The following is a 19,219-nucleotide window of genomic DNA, read 5'->3' on the forward strand; positions in this document are numbered from 1 at the left end:
AGTTCCATCCTCAGCGTGCACCTGAATAGCAGCTTTGTCATCCCAGCAGGGCGGCCGCTCCTCTGCCAGCAGGGCCAGGGCTCCTTGGGCGGCTCAAGCCCACGCTCCAGGCTGGTTGTGAAGCTGTGGAGAGCTTTCGGGGGGGGAAAAAAATATAAAAAATATCAAAATACTCCAATCTGCCCCATTTTAGCACTGCCTAAACAAAAGCTGAAGGGGGCTGTGCCAAAGCAATCACCCCCCAAACCCCCGCAGGGGCCGCTGGGCCAGCCACAGACGATGCTCGAGCCCTTTATTTTTTTTATACCGAAGTTTATTAGTTTTTAACTTTTAATATATTTAACCTTTTATTTATTTTTTTTTTTAAAAAACAAAAACAACAAAACACGTTTTGGTCTGACGTTGGTTAATGGTCCTTTTCCCCCACCCCTCCGCGCTGGGAGGTCTCACCGCATCCCAGGTGGATGCAGGAGACAGAGCCAAGCCCGGCTCCTTCTGTCTTCCAAATAAATAGAAACAACAAAAAAAAAAAAAAAAATCAGTTGCAAATTTGTCCTGTTACAGCTGGGGAAGGGACCAGGAGAGGCCACGGAAAGGGAGAGACTCAAAACCCATTAACAGAAGAGAAATGTGGGGATGAAACTCCTCCGTGAGACACGAGCAGTGACTGAACCCTGCAGGTTCCTTCCCCGAGGACTCGCACGGCCCCGGCTCAGCCCCCCCCGGGCTGCCCCCGCCGCCCCTCGCAGCCTCCCAGGGCGCTTCCACCGCGCCGTGGGGGGGGAATAACGCGGGAGGGGCCCGAGCCGGGGGCTGCGGGCAGGGGAAGGAGCGTCGCAGGGCTCTGCCTGTGGGGGGGCCCCGCGGTGGATTAAGGCAGCAGGTGAAAGGCAGAAACGGCCCCGACGCCGAGCGCCAGGTGGAGAAGCGGCGACCGCCGCCGCCCCCCCGCGCCGCGGCCCCTCTCCCGAGGCGGCGACAGAGGGGGCTGGGGGCCGAGCTGGGACCCCGGTTTGATCGGCTGGAGCGGGGAGGGGGGAGGATGACGGAGGGGATGGGGACCCCGGCGCTCCGCGGGGGGGCGGCGGCATCGGCCGCCTCGCGGGTTCGGCCTCTGGGGGGGCCCCGGCCGCCCCCACCAGCGCAGAGACGGGGTGAGGGCGCTCAGTCGGTTTTGCGGTGGTTGTTGTTGAGGACGGGGTGGCCGTTGGAGAGGGGCCCGTTCTTCGCCGCCTCTTCCTCCTCCTCCGAGTTGTCCGTCTCCTCACGGTCGCTCCTCTCATCCTCCACCACCTGCGGGGGGGGGAAGAGGGAAAGGCCGGGGGGGGGCTTGGTCAGCAGGACCACCTTTTCCTGCCGTGCCTCAGTTTCCCCCCATGGCAACCACTGTGGTTTCCTCCCCAGCAAGGGCTTCTCAGGGCTGGGGGGTCTCCCCTGCAAACCCCCCCCACCTTGGCCAGGCGCCAACAGAGCCCCTTCGCCCTGCAGCCGCATCTCCCTGCGGGGCTGGGACCCCCACACCAGCCCCAGGACCCCCCACGCCAGCCCCAGGACCCCTCACGCCAGCCCCACGAGCCCTCTTGCCTTTCCAGTTATGAACTTCTGGGCCATGCGGATGATGAGGTAGGCCCAGAAGATGTGCAGCGACTGCAGCACCACCATCATGAAGTTGAAGAAGTAGTAGCCGAAGAACGCCGGGTAGAGATCCAGCGGATAAACCACCGTGCAGTGCATGATCCTGCCGGGAGAAACGGCTCCGTCACGGGCAGGGACGGGCGTCCCGCACCCCCCCGTGGGTCTCCCCACCCCGTGCCTCAGTTCCCCCACCCGCTCCGCAGCGACCAGCGCTCACCAGAAGGGCAGGATGACCAGGCGGGTGACGATGAAGACGGCGGCGAAGACGATGAAGATGTTGTTGCAGGTGTTTCTCCAGCCGGCGTAGTTGAACATCTTGGCGGACTGTGGGGGCAGAGGGGGGGGTGTGAGGCGGGGGGGGCCGGGGCCAGGGCCGCGGGCGGCGGAGGGGGACGTACCTCCAGCAGATAATCTGAGGAGTCGTGTAGGGCCATGATGAGCGTCCCCGCACGGATGTAGTTGGCGAACCAGGAGAAGCTGATGAGGATGATGGTGGCCACGTGGTGGATGATTTGCTCTTTGAAGTCCTGAACCCAGGAAAGGGGGAGCCGGGGGTTACAGCAGCCTGGCTCCAGCTCCCAGAGCCCCACCAGCCCCCCGCTGTGGCCCCAGATCCCCCCCCCAGCCCCCTACAAGGGTGAACACCCTCCAAGACACCCCCGCGCCTGCCACCCGTCGCAGCCCACCTTGCGCTTGACGTCGGAGGCGATGCTGAAGAGCAGGGACCAGTAGAAGGAGAGTTCGATCATGTAGTACCAGTACTGGGAGGGCAGCATGCTCTGCAAGCCAACGACAGGCTGGGGGGGTCCTCCACGTGCCCCTGGGGGGGGGGGTTGATCCCCTCCCGTACCCCCGGGCGGCTCCCGGGGGCAGGACGGGCCGGGGAAGGGCGGCTGGGCCGGGGTCAGGCGCTCACCTGGATGGGGTATCCCTTCCACACCTCCCGGAGGTCGTAGAACCAGGGTTTCTGCGGGGTGCGGGGAGGAGAGAGACACAGAGAGGAGTCAGAGGGGGCCGGGGGGGGCAGGCACGCACGGGGGGGGGCAGTACTTACATCCACTATGACAGCCATGCCAGCAATGAAAGCAATAAGGTAAAACGTGAATCGCCAACTGGAAAAAGGAAGCAGACGGTCCCTCAGACGGGCACCGGGGCGAGGGAGGGAGAAGGACGGACCCACCGGCCCCGCGGGTGCCCCCCCCAGCCCCCCCCCGAGCGCTGGGACGTGGCTCGCGGGGTCTCACCTGGCCTCCCGGAACTTCTTGAGCAGGCTGGGCCGGTCCTGGTTGCGGCGGCGGCGAAACCAACGCTCCACCTGCCGCACTGAGCAGCCGCTCTTCTTGGAGAGCATCTCCACGTCGGCCTCGGGGGGGGACAGCGGGGACGTCAGCGCCGCAGGGCCCGGGCTGTGCCGCTCGCCCCCCCCCCCCTCCCAGGCCATAATCGAGCCCCTTTTGGGGACCCCCCTCCCCTCACCTGCTTGGGGTGTTTGGTGGTGGCAGCGTAAAACTTCTCCAGCACGGCATTGGGGGTGGCTTTTAACCTGATCTTCTCCTTGACATTCAGGAGCCCGGCCAGTGGGGTGGCCACGTACCTGGGGACACAAAATGTCCCCGTTTCTGCGTCACCCGGCTGATGGGGCCCCATCGAAGCCCCCCCCCAGGGACCCGCAGCCACTCGGTGCCTCGGTTTCCCCATCCTGCTGCTGCTTCAAGGTGGGTTTAACGGCGGGGGAATCCCCCAGGTCCCTCTGTCACCACAGGGCTGGGGGACCGGCCCCCCCCCAAAGCAGCAGGGCCGTGTCCATCCCGGTGAAGGGTGCCCCCCCCCCCTTCCCCCGCTGTCCCAACAAAGCCCCGTCTGTTCCCGGCCTCGACTCGCCATTGTTTGCCCAACAAATCGCTCCTTAAACGCCGGGGCCCGCGGCCGCCCGTGCCGCGATAAGGGCGGCGGAGGATGCACAAAGCCGGGTTTGTGCGGGGCCGCCGGGGCCTAAATGTGGTCTGGGGGGGGGCAGGACCCCCACTCAAGGTGCCACGGCCACCCCCGGCCGGGCTGAGCACAGGGCAACACGTCCAGGGGCTCGTCACAGCGTGTCCCCAGCCCCACGCGCAGGGAGAGATGGATCAGGGACCCCCCCCACCCCCCCAGGGATGGGACTCACGTCTCAAAGAGGTGCCGGACAACGAGGAAGAGGAAGGCCAAGGGGAGGGTGATGTAGAGATCCGAGGCTTTGGCGTAGACTCGCCCATCCCGGTCCTCCAGGTCGGCCCAGGTGAGGTTTGCCGGGAGCCAGAGCCGTTCCCACCAAAAATAGCTGTACAGGGTCTGAAACATGCTGGGGGGGGGGGGGGGGGGGAAAAGAGAGCAGGGGGGTGAGGGAGGGGCCGCAGCCCCCCCGGAACGGGGGTCCCTGCTCCCATCTCCCCAACACGGCGGCAGGACCCCAACACCCCGAGCTGCAGGGACGGGCAGCGCCCGGGCCCCACCTCAGCTCCCGGCGAGGCCCCGGCCAAGCCACCCGCCGGGGAGGGTCCGTGGGCCAGTGAAACCCCCCCACGGGCCAGTGAAACCCCCCCACGGGCCGCACGGAGCGGCCGGGCGCTGGGCTCCAGCCCAGAGGGACTTTGCTCCCCGCGGCGGGTGATGATTAACCGGGGCCGGCGGGACGGATCCTCGTCCCCGGGGTCCCCGTCTCCGGGACTTCCCCAGTGGCACCGGCCGGTGCCGGGCACAAGCCGGCGGGATGAAGAGGAGGGCGAAGGGACCCCCCCACCCCCCCCGCGACGTGGTTTCTCTCCCGAGGGCATCCCGGGTGCGAGGCCCAACGCCGCTGGGGGGGGAAACTGAGGCACGGAGCCCCCGGGCGGGGGCCGGCGCGGCAGCCGCGGGATTAGGGATTTGCTGGGGGCACAATAAGCACCTTTGTGCCTCAAAAAGGCTCCCGGCGGCCCGGGGAGGGCGAGGCCGCCGTCACCCCCCCGCGGGGTCAGCGCATCCCCGGCACCGGGCACCGGCCCGTGGTTCCTCCGCCCTCGAGGAGCCGAGCCCGGGCTTCGGGGGGGGGGGGGGGTCCCCGTCCCCGGGGAGGTGAATCCCCAGCGCGGGGCTGGGATTCGGGCGAGGGACGAGGCGGTTTCGCTCCGGGGAGGGGGAAGAGGAACCGCCGGGGCCGGTTTCGCAAACCGAGGCGGGAGCGCGCCCCGAGTCCCGTTAAACCGGGACGGGACGGGGCCGCGGGCGGGTAACGGGCGGGAGCGCGAGAGGACGCGGGGTGAGGCCCCGGTCAGGGCCGGCGGCACCTCCTGCCCCGGGGAAACGGGGACACCGGGGCCCAGCTGACGGAGAGGAGCCGGAACGGGGCGCGGCCGAGCCGGGGGTTGGAGGGGGGGGACGGGGACACCCTCAGCCGGACCCCCCCGAGGGGGTTTTAGGAACGATCCTGCTGGGAAGTGAAAAAATCCTGAAATTCTGAGGTCGCGGAAGAAAAAACAGGAGCGGGAGCATCGCTGGGCACCGAATCCCGGGCGGACCCTGCGCCGGGGGCTCCTGGGGTGGGGGGGTTGCTCCCCCCGGTTGGGGGGTACCGGTCACCGCGGCTGGAGCGACCCGGGGAGGCAGAGGCCCGCCCGGGGGGGGGCCGCACCCCAGCCCCGGCGGGGACGGAGGCCGGGCCCGGGGCCTCGCAGCGGGCCGGGGGGGCTCCGCCTCCCTCCGGCCCCGGCCCCGGCCCGCCCCGCCCGGAGGAGCCGGGGGCGCCCCGCTGGGCCCTGCCGGGGGTCGGGGCGAGGGCATCGAGGCACGGGGCCGCCCGGGAAGCACCGGGAGGGCCCCGCCGGGCTCCGGGACGGACACCACCCCCACCCCCCCCCCCGCCGCAGGGCCTCCCGCCGGGCCCTGCCCCGCCCGGGACCCCCCAGGCCCGGCCCCGCCGCAGCGGGGAGGCGCGGAGGATCGGGGGGGCGGCGGGTGCGGGGAACCGGGAACCAGCGACCACCCCCACACACAACCCCCCCGCCCCGAGCCCCCGCCCCGGCCCGACCCTCCCGGAGCGGGGCTGGGCCCGGCGGACACCGGAGGGCCCGGAGGTCCCGACCCCCCGACGCCCCCCCCCCCCCACTCACGCGCCGCCGCCCGGAGCCGCCGCCGCCGCCTCGCGCTGCCGCCGCCCCCCCCCGCGCCCCGCGCCAGGCAGCGGCGGGAGTGACGTCACCGAGGGCCCGGGCGGGGCGGGGCGGGGCGGGGCGGGGCGGGCGCCAGGCCTGAGCAATCCATCGCCGGGCCCGCGATCGGCGGGGGCGGGCGGGGCACGGACGGACGGGCGGGACCTGCGCACCCGCTGGAAGTGCCCGACAGAGGCACGTGCTCGCTGTGCCCCCCCCGCTATGGGTCCCCTATATGACCCCAGCCCCCCCCCCCCCGCTACACGTTCCCTATATGCACCCCAGCCCCCCCCGCTACAGGTCCCCTATATGTGCCCCAGCCCCCCCCCCCGACCTATAGGACCCCATAGGCACCTCCCCACATCCCCTTCACACCCCCGTGCCCCCCCCCGCCGCACCCCCCTTTGCATGCCCCATACGCCCCTATGGACACTCCTGTGCACACCCGCCCCGTATATACTCTATACACACCCCTACAGACTCGCCCCCCCCGCCCCGGTGGGGGTCCCTGTGTGCAGCGCCCCTGCCGGCCCCGCCGCTGCACCCCACGGGGTCCCGTCACCCTAAAACCCCCCAAACCTGCGTGTCCGTGGGGTGCGGAGGGTCCCGTCACCCCAAAACCCCCCAACCCCCCCCCCCCAAACCCGCGTGTCCGGGGGGGGTGGAGGCCCCCACTGGTGCCACGGCCAGACCCGCGCGTGGGGACAAGTCGTTTATTTGCCGAGGGCTAAGGCCACGTTTTGGACACGGGGGTGCGTGTGTCCCCCTGAGGTGCGTGTCCCCCCCCAGACGCGCGTCCCCCCGCGTCTCAGAGTAGGGACCAAGGAGGTGGGACCCCCCCGTGTTGGGACCCCCCCGTGTTAAGGCCACTGGAAATATTTGGGTGGTCCCGGGCAGTGGGGGGGTGTGTCCCCCCACTCCTGCCCCCAGGGACTCCCCCCCCGGGATCTCCCCAGAGGACAGACGAGAGCGGGGTGAGTCGGGGGGCTCCAGGTGGGGCAGGACCCCCACGGGTGCCCCCCCGTGGGGGGGGGGCTGGTCATAGGAGGGTGCAGTCCAAGTCCGGCTTCTGCCGCTGCCTCCGCTCTCCGCCCGGGTGTGCGCGGCCCTGCGGGCACAAGGAGGGGGCTGGGGGGACCCCGCAGAGACCCCCCCCACCGTCCTGGGGGGACACCGCCACCCCCCCGGCGCCGGGCAGTGGGGCAGAGCAGGGGGGTGAGGAGCACCCGGCCCCCCGCGCTGCTGTCCTGGGTGGGGGCACCCCGATACCTGCGCTGGGACCTGCCGCTGCTGCTGCTGAGGATGAGGGTGATGAGGATGATGAGGATGATGATGCTGATACTCCTCCTGCTGCAGCTGGCGAGCGAGCTCCAGGTCGCTGAGTGCGGAGAGGCCTTGGCCCTGCTGCTGCTGCAGCGACAGCGCGATCATGTAATCCTGGGGGGGCAGAAAGAAAAGAGGGGGGGGCTCAGCAAACCCTGCAGCACCCCCGGAGCGGGGCCGGGGCTCAGGTGTCCCTCGTTGCCACCCGTTGTCCCCTACCTGGTCCACTTGTCTCTGCTGGAGCCGGGAATCCGGGGGGGCCGCGGTGGCCCCCTCCTTGCCCGGAGCGTGGCTGAGATGGAAATCGGTGTCGCAGAAGCAGCTGTCGCCGTCCACGTTGTGGAGGCTCTCCCAGACCACCCCCTCCTCCTGCAGGAAGCCCTGGTCCGTCACCAGCAGGTAGAGGTGGCCCTGGGGAGAGGGGACAGGGGACAGTCAGCCCCGGGCAGCGTCCAGGGGGGGTCTGTGGGCTCGAAGGAAGCCGGGGCCGGGGCCGGGGCCGCACCTTGTGCTTTATCATGGTGCTGAAGTGGTTGTTGCGGAAGAAGACGCTGAGCTCGCCCTCGCGGACGGCCGCCGTCAGCTCGCACAGCCCGTGGTAGGTCAGCTGGGAGGCCGTGGCCTCCAGGAACTGCTCGGCCACCAGCCCTGGGGCGAGAGCGGGGCGGGAGCGGGGCTGGAGCCTCGAGGACCCCCCCCCGGGGACCCCCGGGGACTGGGGGGGCCGTTACCTTCGCTCACCAGGCTGGAGTCGCTGGCCTGTTTGCAGGTGATGATCTTCTCCACCAGCTGGTTGTAGCTGAGCTTGCCCACGGCTTGTAGCACCTCCGGGCTCTGCGGGGCCGGGGAGGGCCGGGGGGGTGAGCACCGGCTCCGCGGGGAGGGGGAGGCCCAGGGACCCGCCGCAGCCCAGCCGCACGCGGGAGGACGGGTCGGTTGGACCCTTCCCCGAGCAGCTGCTGGCCCATCGCTCCGCCACGGGGACACCCAAGAAGCCGGGAAGGTTTGGGTTGGGGGGGGACCTTCAAGGATCATCTAGACCCCCCCTCCCGCCACGCACAGGGCCACCTTCCACTAGCCCAGTTGCCCAAAGCCCCGTCCAACCCAACCTTGAACCCTTCCAGCGATGGAGCAGCCACAGCTTCTCTGGGCAACCTGTGCCAGGGCCTCACCAGCCCTTGGCTCATTCCTGGACCCACGCAAGCCACCGGCAGGACAGCGGTGGGGCCGGCTCACCTGGGGGTCCACTAGCCAGCCGTGGTAGAGCGGGACGTTGAGGAGGTCGAAGACGATGCACTCGGGCGTGTACTCGAAGTCCGAGACGCCCGTAAAGCGGACGTTGACGTCCAGCCCCGTCGCGAGCTTGGGGAGGACCATCATGGTGTCGTTGATGTTCTGGAGAGGGGGGAAGAAACAAGGGGGGGCGAAGTGGCACCCCCAATCTTACAGCCCAAGGCCACCAGCGCTCGCCGAGGCGGGGCGGGGGGATGGATTTTTGGGCTGGAAGTTGCTCCTCACCTGCTGGAAGTTGAGCTGCAGCCCCTCCGACGGCTCCCGGGGTTGGGTGGAGAGGATGCAATCCCCTGGAAGGCGAGGCAGCGCGCTCAGCCCTCAGCACGGCGCCGGCTAGCCACGGCACAGCGCCAGCTAGCCATGGCACTGGGGTGAGGGCCACAGCACTGGGGTGGGGGCTGCGGGGAGCTCACCCAAATGTGCCATCAGCTCCTCGGCCGAGATCACCTCCTTCTGCGGGGGCAGCTTCACCTGGGAGCACCGAGAGGCTGGGCACCGGCCCCCGGCCCCTTCCCCTCGCCACGCAGGGGGAGCCGAGCCCCATCCCCCCTCGCCAGCCCCCCCAAATCCCCCCCAATCCCCCCCCAACACCCCACTTGCCTTCCACTGCAAGAAGAGGATGTTCATGATGGCCAGGAGCGGGCAGGGCCCGTTCTCGCTCTGCGTGATGACGGGCGTCCGCTCGCCCTTCCAGCTGATCCACTTCACGCAATAAAAATCCGCCTCCGCTTCCCGCGTCGGGGTGTGGGCTCGGGGGGGCTCAGCCGGTAGCCCCAGCGCCCCGGCACCCGGGCTGGGCACGGGAGCACCCGGCAGGGACCCCCCACCCTCCGCGGGCTGTTTCTCCTGAGCATCTTCCCTCAGATGCTCATCGGAGGGGAGATGTGGGGCGCAGCCCGGCTGCCCCACGCCGGGGCTGGATGGCACCTCCTCCTCCTCCTCCTCCTCCTCGCCGCGCGGCACGGCCGCTTGCCCACCCGGCGCTGGGCTCTCCAGGCCACCAGCCAGAGTTTCCTCCCCGCTGACGGCCCCCTCCGGGAGCTGGCGGGTCCCTTCGCCGCTGGAAGGGGCCGGGATCGTCCCTCCCTGCTCCGGCGGCTGCTCCATCGGGACCCTCACCGCGGCGTCCGGCCTCGCGCGGGGCCGGGTCAGGCCCCTGGGAACGCTCCGGCTCCGTCCAGGAAGAGCCGCATCCCAAACTTCTCCCTTAGGAGATAAAACTTGGGTATTTTGAGAAAAAACACACATATTAGTCCAATATATTTACCAGCTACAGCTCGTTTAGCTCAGATTTCTTCTCCCCCATCCCTTTACATTTGTTTCAATAATGGAAAATAAAACGTTGGCTGCTCACGCCTCGAAGTGACCGTTAAAAAAATTAACGCCACGGACGCGTGCGGATTTTATCTGCCTCCCGTTTGCACGGAAAGAGGGAAAAAACCCCAAACCAACCTGGGAGGAAGGGAGGGGCTCGATGGAGCGGTGCGGGGGCACGGTCGGAGTCCTGCGCCTCCGCCGGGGTTTTCCTGCGGATTCAGCCCCGTGAGGATGCTCCTGCGGAGAGATTTGGGAAATTTGGCTTTGAAATAGTCACGAGAATTGGAAAGTTTGGCTTTGAAATAGTCAAGAGATTTGGGAAATTTGGCTTTGAAACACTCAAGAGAATTGGAAAACGTGGCTTTGACACCCGCAGGAGCGCGGCAGCTCCGGCTGGGACTCGGTTTCCCGCCCCGTCCCCCCCCTGTGCCCCCCCCCAGCTCACCGGCCGCTCTCAGCCCCTCGTCCCCCGCCCACGCACAGGTCAGGATCGGGCCCCTCCTGCACCCGCCGCCGCTCCCAGGGGATGCTCGGAGAGAGGCGCAGGCAACGACGGCGATAAACGGCGACGGAAGCGCCTGGGGAGGGTGGAAATTGGGGGAAAAAGGGGTTTTTTGGGGGAGGTGGTGAAAGCCCGGGAGAAAATGAAGGGGGTTGGCGCCCGCTGAGGTGTTCTCGTCTCTTCTAGGGCCGGAGCGGAGGGGCCTTGGGGGAAAGGAAGGGCCGGGGATGGTGCCCGCTGGTCACCGTCTGTCTGTTACTGTTCATTGATAAATAAATAAGCAGAGCAGTGATAAAGAGAAATAAATGAGTAAATAAATATTCTCGAGAAATAAATAAGGTGTATAGTTATAGAGATAAATAAATAGTGTTAGTAAGTATATAAATATTCTTGATAGGTAGACAAATAGATAAATCAATATTCTTAATAAATAAATCCATAAATATGTCATTTCTATGGCACAGAACTAAACAAACGGGCTCGATAGACACACGTGTACGTAGGTAAGAGGCAGTTAATGCTACTGGACAAATACTAAACAAGCATTTTGGTAAGTAGATTAATAAATAGTCTTAATAACTAAATAATTACATACGTATTCTTTATAAATAAAAAATTAAAATAAAATAAGATAAAGTAAACAAAATAAAGTAAAATAAAATAAAGTAAAATAAAAAATAAAATAAAATGAAATAAAATAAAATCAAATAAAATGAAATAAAATAAAATAAAATGAAATAAAATAAAATAAAATAAAATGAAATAAAATAAAATAAAATAAAATAAAATAAAATAAAATAAAATAAAATAAAATAAAATAAAATGAAATAAAATAAAATAAAATAAAATAAAATAAAATGAAATAAAATAAAATGAAATAAAATAAAATGAAATAAAATAAATGAAATCACTCCAGTGCCCGGTGCCGCACCCGCCGCCCCAGACGCCGGGGCAGCGTCCGACGAGGCGCCGGGACCGGAAAAACCGGCTGGTGGGGGCTGGTGCAGCCCTGGCCGGGGGGGCCGGGGGGGGGCCGGCGGGGCTCCGGGGGCCGCCCGGCCTCAGTGTCCCCCCCCCCGGCCGCGGGGGCAGCCCGGGCCGAGCACCCCCGGACCCACCCCCGCCGCCCCCAAACCCGCCCAAACCGACCCAAAACGCCGCCGCAGCCCCCGCGTCGCCCTTGACCCGTCGCGGCCCCCCCGGGGCAGGGGGGGGTCACCGCCCCAACCCCCCCCCGCGCCCCCAGCCCCGCTCTTACTCGGCAGCCGCTTTGCTGCTCTCCTTCCCCCACTTCTTCCTTCTTTTCCTCCTTTTCTCTTCTTTTTTCTCCTTTTTCCTTCTTTATTCCTTTTTCCTTCTTTTTTCTCCTTTATCCTTTTTTCCTCTTCTTTTTCCTTTTTTTCTTTTTCCTCCTTTTTTCCTTTTTAATTCTTTTTTCCTCTTTATTCCCCTTTTTTCCTCCTTTTTCCTTCTTTATTCCTCCTTCTCCCTCCTCCTTTCCTCCTTTTCCCCTTCTTCTTTCCTCCTTATTCCTCCTTTCTACTCCTTTTTTCCACCTTTTCCCTTCTTTATTCCTCCTCTTCCCCTTCCCTATTCCTCCTTTTGCCCTCCCTTTCCTCTTTTTTCCTTCTTTTCCCCCTTTTTCCCCGCCGTTTGCCCGCTCCCCGGCCGAGGCCTGCGCTGCGCCGCCAGCCCCGCTCCGGCTCTGCCGGGGGGCGGATTTACGGCCGGGCGAGGAGGAGGAGGAGGAGGAGGAAGAGGAGGAGGAGGAGGACGGGCAGGAGGGGTGGAGAGCGCAGGCAGCTGCCTGCAACGCCGCCCGCTGCGGGTTCCCTCGGGCACGCCGCGGCGTCGGGGCGAGCGGCAGCTTCCCCGGGCGAGGGTTGGCCACCGGCACCACCCACAACCCCCGATTTTCCCGTTTCTCCCCCGTTTTGAGGCCCGGTGCTGGGCAGGAGCAGGGGGGCGGTGGGTGCCCCCCGATTTCACCCGCTGACGGGTGCGACGGCCACGAGCCGGGGTGCGGCAGCTGGTCAGAGGTTACTGGTCACCAGTAACTAGTCACTGGCCACCAGTCGGGATGGGGTGACGCCGTCCTGGGCTGTAATAAAGGGGGGGGGGGGGGCACAGCCTGTCTGGGGGTTCCCTGGGGTGTCAGGGGGATTTGGGGGTGGTGGGGGGGGGCTTGGGGGGGTTGAGGAGTCAGGAGGGTTTGGGGGTGTTAAGGAGTGGGGGGGGGTTGGGACTGTCGGGGGGGGTTGGAGTGCAAAGAGGGTTTGGGGGTGTTGTTTGGGGGTGTCAGGGGGGTTGAGGTGTCGAGGGGGATTTGGGGTGCCAGAAGCGTTTCAGGGTGCCCGAGGGGGTCGGGGGGGGGGAATGGGGTTATTGGGGGGGGGGTTAAGGGGTGACAGGAGGGGTTGGGGGTGTCAAGGGGGCGCCAGGAGGCCCTTGGGGGGTGTCAGGGGTGTTGGGGGGTCGGGGGGGGTTCGTGCTGTCACCCCCTCCCCACCCTCCCCCTCCGCCCCCCCCAGCCCCGCCCCCTTCCCGGCAGCCAGCGCGGGAGGCTGAGGAGTGGCGGCGGGGGGGGGCCGGGCCGTGCCGGGTTGTACTGGGCTGTACTGGGCCGTACTGGGCTGGGCGGGGCCGGGCGGGTCGCGGCGCGGATCGGCGCCGCTATGGAGCGGTTCGTGGAGGGGAACCGGGCGGTTTTGCAGGTAGCGGGGCCGGGGGGGGGAGCAGCGGGGGGGACACGGGGTGCCCAGGGATTTGGGGTGCGGGGGGGGGTCAGGGTGGCCAGGGACTGGGGTGAAGGGGACCCAGGGGTTCGGGGTGGAGGGGGGAGCTCAGGGTGCCCATGGAGCTGGGGTGCAGGGTGTGAAGGGTGCCCAGGGTGAAGGAGGAGATGGGTGCCCGGGGGTTGGGGGTGCAGGGAGGAGTGGGGTGCACGGGGAGAGGGTGCAGGGGGGCTCAGGGTGCCCAAGGATTGGGGTGCAGGGGGGACTGGGGTCCATGCAGACTGGGTGCCCAGGAAAGCAGGGTGCAGGGGGGAGCTGGGTACCCAGGGGAGCAGGGTGCATGGAAATCGGGGTGCAGAGGGTTTGGGGTGCGTGGGTGCCCAGGGGAGCGGGGTGCAGGAGGAAACGGGGTGCCTCGGGGGAGTGGGGTGCATCCGTCCCCCCTGGAGAGAGGGGCTGGTGCTGTGCTGCCCCGCGGCCCCGCCACAGCCCAGGCTGGGGTGCCAGAGCCGCCCCGGGGGCTCCCCAGCACCCCCCTCCCCACCCCTGCAGCCCTGTCCCCGGTCCCACGACACGGGGGTGCAGGTCCCCCCCCCAGCTGCGGGGTAACGCCGCGGGCGGCTCTCGGGTGTCCTCGGCTTGTACCGAATAAACGAGCGAATCTGGGTTGTGGCATGAAATAATTGTCACCCAAAAAGGGCCTGGAGACACGGCGGCTCCCCCCGAGCGGGACGGGACGGGCGCCAGCAGCCGGGGGATCGCTGGGGTGACATGGGTGACATTGTTTTCTTGTTACTGTGGGCAAGAAAAAAAAAGGGGTGAAATGTGGTGGTTTTGGGGGGCAGCCAGCCCCAAACTGCCTCTGTGGGCGCTTTGATCTGGGGTTTAAATACCAAAGGCTCCGGGGCTGCCACAGCGTCCCCTGGGGCAGGAAGGTCCCCGTGAGTGACCAAGCTGGGTTTTCCCTTTCTCCCCGGGGCCCTGGTGCGCCCGTTTTTGTGCACGTGCCCCCAAAACGTGAAGCTTTTGTGCCAGAAATGGATCCCGGCCAGGTCTCGTCCCGAGGGCTCCGGGCTGGTTGGCGCCGCAGGGATGTCGGCTGTGGGTGACGTCCACCAGCGGCTCTGGGGACACTGGCATGTGGCAAAGGCGGGGGGGGGGGACAGGCTTGGGGGTCTCTGGGGGAGGTGGCGGCGGCGCTGCCGTGCCTGACACCCCCCGCCCTGGCAGGAGCGCGTCCGGCAGCGCCAGGAGATCCATGTGGTGCTGGGCAACGAGGCCTGTGACCTGGACTCCGCCGTCTCGGCCCTGGCCCTGGCGTATTTCCTGGCGAAGGTGAGACTCGCCCGCTGGCTCGGGGACAAACGGTGGCTTGGGGGACGCCTCACCGGGTGTCACCCCCCCTCCCCGCCCCGCCGCAGACCTCCCCGGCTCCCAAAGCCGCCTTCGTCCCGGTGCTGAACATCCCTCGCGCCGACTTCGCCCTGCGGCCGGAGACGACGTTCCTGCTGCGGGCGCAGGGCATCCCCGCCGCCTCCCTCATCTTCCGCGACGAGATCGACCTGGGGGGGCTGCACCGCGCCGGGCTGCTCTCCCTGACGCTGGTCGATCACCACGTCCTGCCCGGGTGAGCCAGGGCGGCGGGGAGGGGGGACACACGGGGACAACCAGGGCCACCCGCCCGCAGCCTCGCTTCCTCCTCGCTTGATTTTGGCCCAGGGTGGGTAAAACCGTTCCCTTTCCGGGGTGTTTTTAGGGTGGGAGTTGAGGAACAAACGGGGGTTTCCGGGCTCTGCCAGGGGTGACCCATTGCGGCCGCGCCCTGGGGGGGGTCTCACCCTCCCCTCTCGCCCCCCGCCAGCGCCGACGCAGCCCTGGAAGAGGCCGTGGTGGAGGTTCTCGATCACCGGCCGCTGGAACGGGACCGCGCGGCCGGCTGCCAGGTGACGGCAGAGCCGGTGGGCTCCTGCGCCACGCTGGTGACGGAGCGGATCGCCCAGGGCCCCCCGGGCGTGTTGGACAGACCCACGGCCGCGCTGCTGCACGGTGAGGACGGGCGGCCCTCGCCGAGCCCCATCCGAGGGGGACGGTGACAACTGACAGCCCCCGCTTGTGTCTCCCCGTCCCCACAGGCACCATCTTGCTGGACTGCGTGAACCTGAGCCCGGCCGCCGGCAAGGTGACGCCCAGGGACGTGGCATGCGTCTCCCTGCTCGAGGCCAGGTTCCCCGAGCTGCCGGCCCGCGACGCCGTCTTCGAGGCCCTGCAAGCGGCCAAGTTTGACGTCTCAGGTCTGGGCGCCAGGGTGGCAGCACCCGGGGGGGGCGGGTCCTGGGACAGAGCCCTCTCCCTGGGGACAGGGACGCGTCCCCGCGGCTCACGCTCGGCCCCTCTCGTCTCCCAGGGCTGACGACGGAGCAGATGCTGCGGAAGGACCTCAAAGCCCTCTCGGGCGATGAGCTGGTCCTCGCCGTCAGCGCTATCTACGTGGACCTGGAGGTGAAGCTCGACAAGGGGGGAAACTGAGGCAGGGGGTGGCACGAGGGGGACACCGGGGTGACGCCAGCGTCCCTCCTCCTCCAGACCTTCCTGCGCCGGCCCGGCTTGCTGCAGGACCTGGACGCTTTCTGCCATGCTCGTGGCTACGCGGGGCTGGTGGCCATGACGATCTCTTTTAACGAGCACAACGAGGCCTCCCGGCAGCTCGCGGTCTACAGCCGGCGCGAGCCCCTCCGCAGTGCGGTGAGTTTTGGGGGGGGGGTCCAGGAACCCCAAATCCCTCGGCTGGGGTAGGAGCCACTTCTCAGCTGCACTAAGCCCCCGATTTTGGGGGCGCGGAGGGGTCCCAGCCGCGGCGCTCCCTCCCCTGCAGGTGTGCCGGGCGCTGGAGGAGGCGTCGGCGCCGTCCCTGCAGCTCCAGCCCCTCCCGAGCCCCTGGTCCTGCGTCGGCGCCTACGCCCAGGGCAACGCTTTGGCGTCGCGGAAGAAGGTGCTGCCCATCCTGCGGGCAGCCCTGGGGGGGCCGGGCGCTGCCGGGGGGCCAGAGGAGGACGTGGGCCCACCGCCCACCCCCATGAACAGCCTGGTGGAGGACTGTCCGCTGGCGCAGGCCGTGCCCCCCCTCTGCCCCCAGGACGTCCTGGAGCGGGTCAGCCGCATCGCCGCCGGGCAGCCCCCCGCCTCCCCGAAATAAAGAGCGGCTGCCCAGAGGCTTTTGGGGGCCGTACGAGGAGGTGGGGTCCCTGCGCAGGTCTTGGGGAGGGTGCCTGGGCGTGGGGGGGTCGTTAGAGCTCAGCTGCCTTCGTTAGAGCGCGGCTCCCCCCCGGAGATGGGTCCTGATTGCAGTTTGCCCCCCGCCCCGGCGGCGCTGCTGGGGTTTGGTCCCCCTGGGTGGGTTTTTGGGGACGCTGTGGGCCGGGGCACTGCTCGCACCCACTTAATGAAGGTGCTGGGGGGGGGTGTCAACGAGTTTTTGCTGTTCTTCCTCCCTTGGTGGGGCTGCGGGGGGCCCCGGGGGTGGGTCTGGGTGCGCAGTCAGCGTGGGACCGTCACCCACGTGCTCCGAGGATTAAATTTCCCTCTTTTCTTCCACTTTTGGCTCTCGGCTTTTCTTCCACGACCGGTCCGGTGCTGCCCCGCTCCCCCTGGGGGTGCCCGCCGCGGCCCCCGTCCTCCCCACAGGCATCTTGGGGGGCGAACCCCCTCTTTTCCTGGGGTGCGAACCCCCCCCACCAAGTCAGAGGAGCATTTTGGGTCCCCATAGCATTGGGGGGGTCCCTTAGTGCGGCCGAACCCCCAAATCCAGCCCAGCCGGGAGGAATCCAGTTGTGCCACAAGGAGCCGTGGCCTCTGCCGGCCACGAATGCGGCCAAACCAGTTTGGATGAGCCACCAGTGCCGACACCAAAGCCCTTCACTGGTGGGGAGCCCCAGGGCGAGAGAGGCTCCCCGGAGAGGTGAGCAGCCCCCGTGCTGGGAGTCTCTGAGGTCTCGTAGAGGGTTGAGCGGGGCCGCGATGGGGGTCCCCCGGGAGCGTCCGCAGCAAGAGCGGGGCTGGCAGCCGGCGGGTCCCGGACACGGAGGACGAGTGGCTGGAGGAGAGCGCGGGTCTGAGCGTGGTGTGGGAGACCAAGCGGAAAAAGAAACAACCCCTTTGCCGAGCCATGGATCCCTCTGATCGCCCAGCGCGGGACGCGGGACAGCAGAGACGGGACTCAGTAAAAGCGAGGGGGGGTGGAGACTCCCCTGAGCTTCTCGGGGGAATGTCCCAAACGCTCGCGCGTGACACAAGATCAAACGAAACTGATAAAAGGGACCGTCCTGCCTCGGGAGGTGCCAGAGGCTGCACGATCGCCCAAGAAGCAGCAAAATTAGCAAAAATCTGCAGTCGCTGGGGGAAGGGTAAATGCGGGAGGGGGAGATCGCGACCACCAGCTCAATTCCAGACAGGAAAGACTCGTCCCCCCGCGCCTGGAAGGGGCTAATTGACGCAGCAAGCGCGGCGGATTTAAATAAAACTAACCCATGGCAGAAAATGCTGAGTTCTGCCCAGAGCGAGGGGGTCGCCCCCAAACTGGCCCCAGTGTTTTCATCCCCAACCTGAGGGGGAGCGCTTCAGAACTCCCCTTGAGGAGACCGTCCGGCTCCTGGTTTACAAAGTTCCAAACTTATCACAAACACCCAAACAAAATCCGGACTCCGGGCGTCCCCGTAGTAGCGTACGGATCACACCATCGCCCTCTGCAAGTTCCAGCACCGACACCAACAGCTCTACAACGTGTAATTAATTCAGATGCGACTTACTCGGAAGCAACCGGTGCTCGTGACCAGTGTTCACCTCCCAGAGGGCTGTCGCAGAGACTCCCCCGACCACGGAATCGCGGGGCCGCCCCCAAAATACTCTGGTGTGCGCTGGAGTCCTCACGATTCCTCTGGTCTGTCGAGACTCCGGAGAGCGGGTCCCATCTGGGTCACCAAATTCTGTTACTGAAAACCGTCACCAAGGAAACTCCCCAAAGCAGACAACGGTTCAGAAAGCCCACGGTGGTTTATTGCAGCGCTGGGTGCGTGGGGGGTTTCTCCTCCCAACGTGGGCACCGAGAGGAGAAAGCACGCTCGTCAGATACGTGAAAAAAATGAATATTTATACAATTCCCGAGAAGTACCTGCCTATTTCCAGGACGCATTTGTTAACGCATCGCGAGGCTGCCCCTGCGCACGCAGACCTGCTTCTCTTGTGTGTACAAAGTTTATAGGCAGGAGGCCCGTTATTCCTAGACCAACGGTTTAAGTCTTCGGGATCATCTACAGGAAGCTGAAAAAAAATCACACGGCAACAACCAATCGTTCTACAGGGACCTTTTAAGGTCTTGAAAGCGGTCCCGGGCGGAAGCCCGCCCCTGGGGGGGCTGCGAGGAAGCGGTGTGCGCAGTGGGATCCTCGCTGCCGCGCGTCAGATGGAGGAGGGAGCACCCAAAGTGCTCCAAATACAAGAACCGCTCGGCGATCAACCGGCCCAGGGACCTCCCCCTAGTTCTATAAAACCTGCCCCCCCCCATTTGAACCCCACCTAAAGAACGGGTGGTTCACTGACGCCTCCTCTAGAAGAGAGGGAGAGGTACGGAAGCACCGCGCAGTAGCGCTGCGTGTCGGCTCGGGGGACCGAGTCGTAGCGGGGGGTGAGGGGAGCGCTCCGGTGGGAGAGCCGGGAGCGGCGCTGGAGCGCGATTGTTAGAGCTGAGGCTGCAGAACCAGCGTTTATTTACACGGACTCCTCCGGCGTGGGCGAGGGGCCGTGCCGAGCGGCTCCCGCGCCGGGGACAAAACCAGTGGGAAGTAAATCGGGTACCGGCGTGGCAGCGTGAAAAATGGGAAGAAATCCTAAATATAGCGAGACAGAGAACCCTTTTAGTAGGGTGGGTCGCTGCAGACCCGGTGGGAAATCACCCAGCCCACCTACTCAGTAACCAGGTGGACTCGATGGCCCGTCTGGCAAGAATGGAAGGTGAGGAGGGAAAATGGGGACACTGGTTGGAACGGCTGCACGTGGGACGGGGCCGTTGGGAAGCAGAGGCCTGCCCAGAGGCGCTGGAGGGCGTGTGGGGACACAACACCGTCGTTTCAGCGTGTGGCTGATGCCGCACACACTGAGGAGAACGCAATCCTCTTAAGGACCAACCTCTGCACTTAAGGGACCATAAAGGGTTGTGGGACACCTGGCAGGTTGGTGTCCTGCTTTCAGCCAGGACAGAG

The 19,219-nt window shown here is 65.9% G+C and overlaps 3 protein-coding genes across 6 annotated transcripts; 1 reads left to right on the forward strand and 2 right to left on the reverse strand.

The window, feature by feature from the left end:
* Nucleotides 1-291: 291 nt before the first annotated feature.
* Nucleotides 292-5,857, reverse strand: CERS2 (ceramide synthase 2). The gene is made up of 11 exons (XM_074853007.1): nt 5,760-5,857; nt 3,800-3,973; nt 3,112-3,229; nt 2,880-2,998; nt 2,690-2,747; nt 2,552-2,602; nt 2,322-2,414; nt 2,034-2,162; nt 1,853-1,959; nt 1,585-1,738; nt 292-1,293 (listed from the first exon to the last, which is right to left on the reverse strand). The coding sequence occupies exons 2-11, from the start codon at nt 3,970-3,972 to the stop codon at nt 1,165-1,167; spliced, it is 1,131 nt and encodes a 376-aa protein (XP_074709108.1). The 5' UTR covers nt 3,973; nt 5,760-5,857; the 3' UTR covers nt 292-1,164.
* Nucleotides 5,858-6,497: 640 nt separating this feature from the next.
* Nucleotides 6,498-12,221, reverse strand: MINDY1 (MINDY lysine 48 deubiquitinase 1). Of its 4 annotated transcripts, none has more exons than XM_074852986.1 (12): nt 11,492-12,221; nt 10,177-10,309; nt 9,867-9,968; nt 9,015-9,620; nt 8,828-8,885; nt 8,640-8,704; nt 8,358-8,516; nt 7,853-7,955; nt 7,627-7,769; nt 7,341-7,532; nt 7,068-7,235; nt 6,498-6,906 (listed from the first exon to the last, which is right to left on the reverse strand). In XM_074852986.1, exons 4-12 carry the CDS (start codon nt 9,519-9,521, stop codon nt 6,838-6,840), a joined length of 1,464 nt encoding a protein of 487 aa, XP_074709087.1. In that variant the 5' UTR covers nt 9,522-9,620; nt 9,867-9,968; nt 10,177-10,309; nt 11,492-12,221; the 3' UTR covers nt 6,498-6,837. The 4 variants fall into 4 exon arrangements, with proteins under 4 accessions (XP_074709087.1, XP_074709086.1, XP_074709089.1 ...); XM_074852985.1 differs by having other exon boundaries at nt 9,015-9,634; XM_074852988.1 differs by lacking the exon at nt 10,177-10,309 and having other exon boundaries at nt 11,492-11,549; nt 11,588-11,673.
* A 598-nt stretch (nt 12,222-12,819) lies between these two features.
* On the forward strand, nt 12,820-16,558 carry PRUNE1 (prune exopolyphosphatase 1). Its single transcript, XM_074852996.1, has 8 exons — nt 12,820-12,947; nt 14,199-14,303; nt 14,390-14,595; nt 14,830-15,014; nt 15,101-15,259; nt 15,373-15,467; nt 15,552-15,710; nt 15,841-16,558. Exons 1-8 carry the CDS (start codon nt 12,909-12,911, stop codon nt 16,159-16,161), a joined length of 1,269 nt encoding a protein of 422 aa, XP_074709097.1. The 5' UTR covers nt 12,820-12,908; the 3' UTR covers nt 16,162-16,558.
* The last annotated feature ends 2,661 nt before the right edge of the window (nt 16,559-19,219 follow it).

The sequence above is a fragment of the Strix uralensis genome, chromosome 32, assembly GCF_047716275.1.
Source record: "Strix uralensis isolate ZFMK-TIS-50842 chromosome 32, bStrUra1, whole genome shotgun sequence".
Classification (NCBI taxonomy): Eukaryota; Metazoa; Chordata; class Aves; order Strigiformes; family Strigidae; genus Strix; species Strix uralensis.

Excerpts from the sequence above, each read along its gene's own strand:
- PRUNE1 (XM_074852996.1), top strand. The coding sequence starts at position 12,909 with ATGGAGCGGTTCGTGGAGGGGAACCGGGCGGTTTTGCAG. Across the intron at positions 14,304-14,389 it reads TGGCGTATTTCCTGGCGAAG|ACCTCCCCGGCTCCCAAAGC; the intron begins GTGAGACTCGCC and ends GCCCCGCCGCAG. Across the intron at positions 15,468-15,551 it reads CTATCTACGTGGACCTGGAG|ACCTTCCTGCGCCGGCCCGG; the intron begins GTGAAGCTCGAC and ends CTCCTCCTCCAG.
- MINDY1 (XM_074852987.1), bottom strand. The coding sequence starts at position 9,521 with ATGGAGCAGCCGCCGGAGCAGGGAGGGACGATCCCGGCCCCTTCCAGC. Across the intron at positions 8,886-9,014 it reads TCCTCTTCTTGCAGTGGAAG|GTGAAGCTGCCCCCGCAGAA; the intron begins GCAAGTGGGGTG and ends CGGTGCTCCCAG. Across the intron at positions 8,517-8,639 it reads TGCAGCTCAACTTCCAGCAG|AACATCAACGACACCATGAT; the intron begins GTGAGGAGCAAC and ends CCCCCTCTCCAG.
- CERS2 (XM_074853007.1), bottom strand. The coding sequence starts at position 3,972 with ATGTTTCAGACCCTGTACAGCTATTTTTGGTGGGAACGGCTCTGGCTC. Across the intron at positions 2,999-3,111 it reads CCACCAAACACCCCAAGCAG|GCCGACGTGGAGATGCTCTC; the intron begins GTGAGGGGAGGG and ends TCCCCCCCCGAG. Across the intron at positions 1,739-1,852 it reads CTGGTCATCCTGCCCTTCTG|GATCATGCACTGCACGGTGG; the intron begins GTGAGCGCTGGT and ends TTCTCCCGGCAG.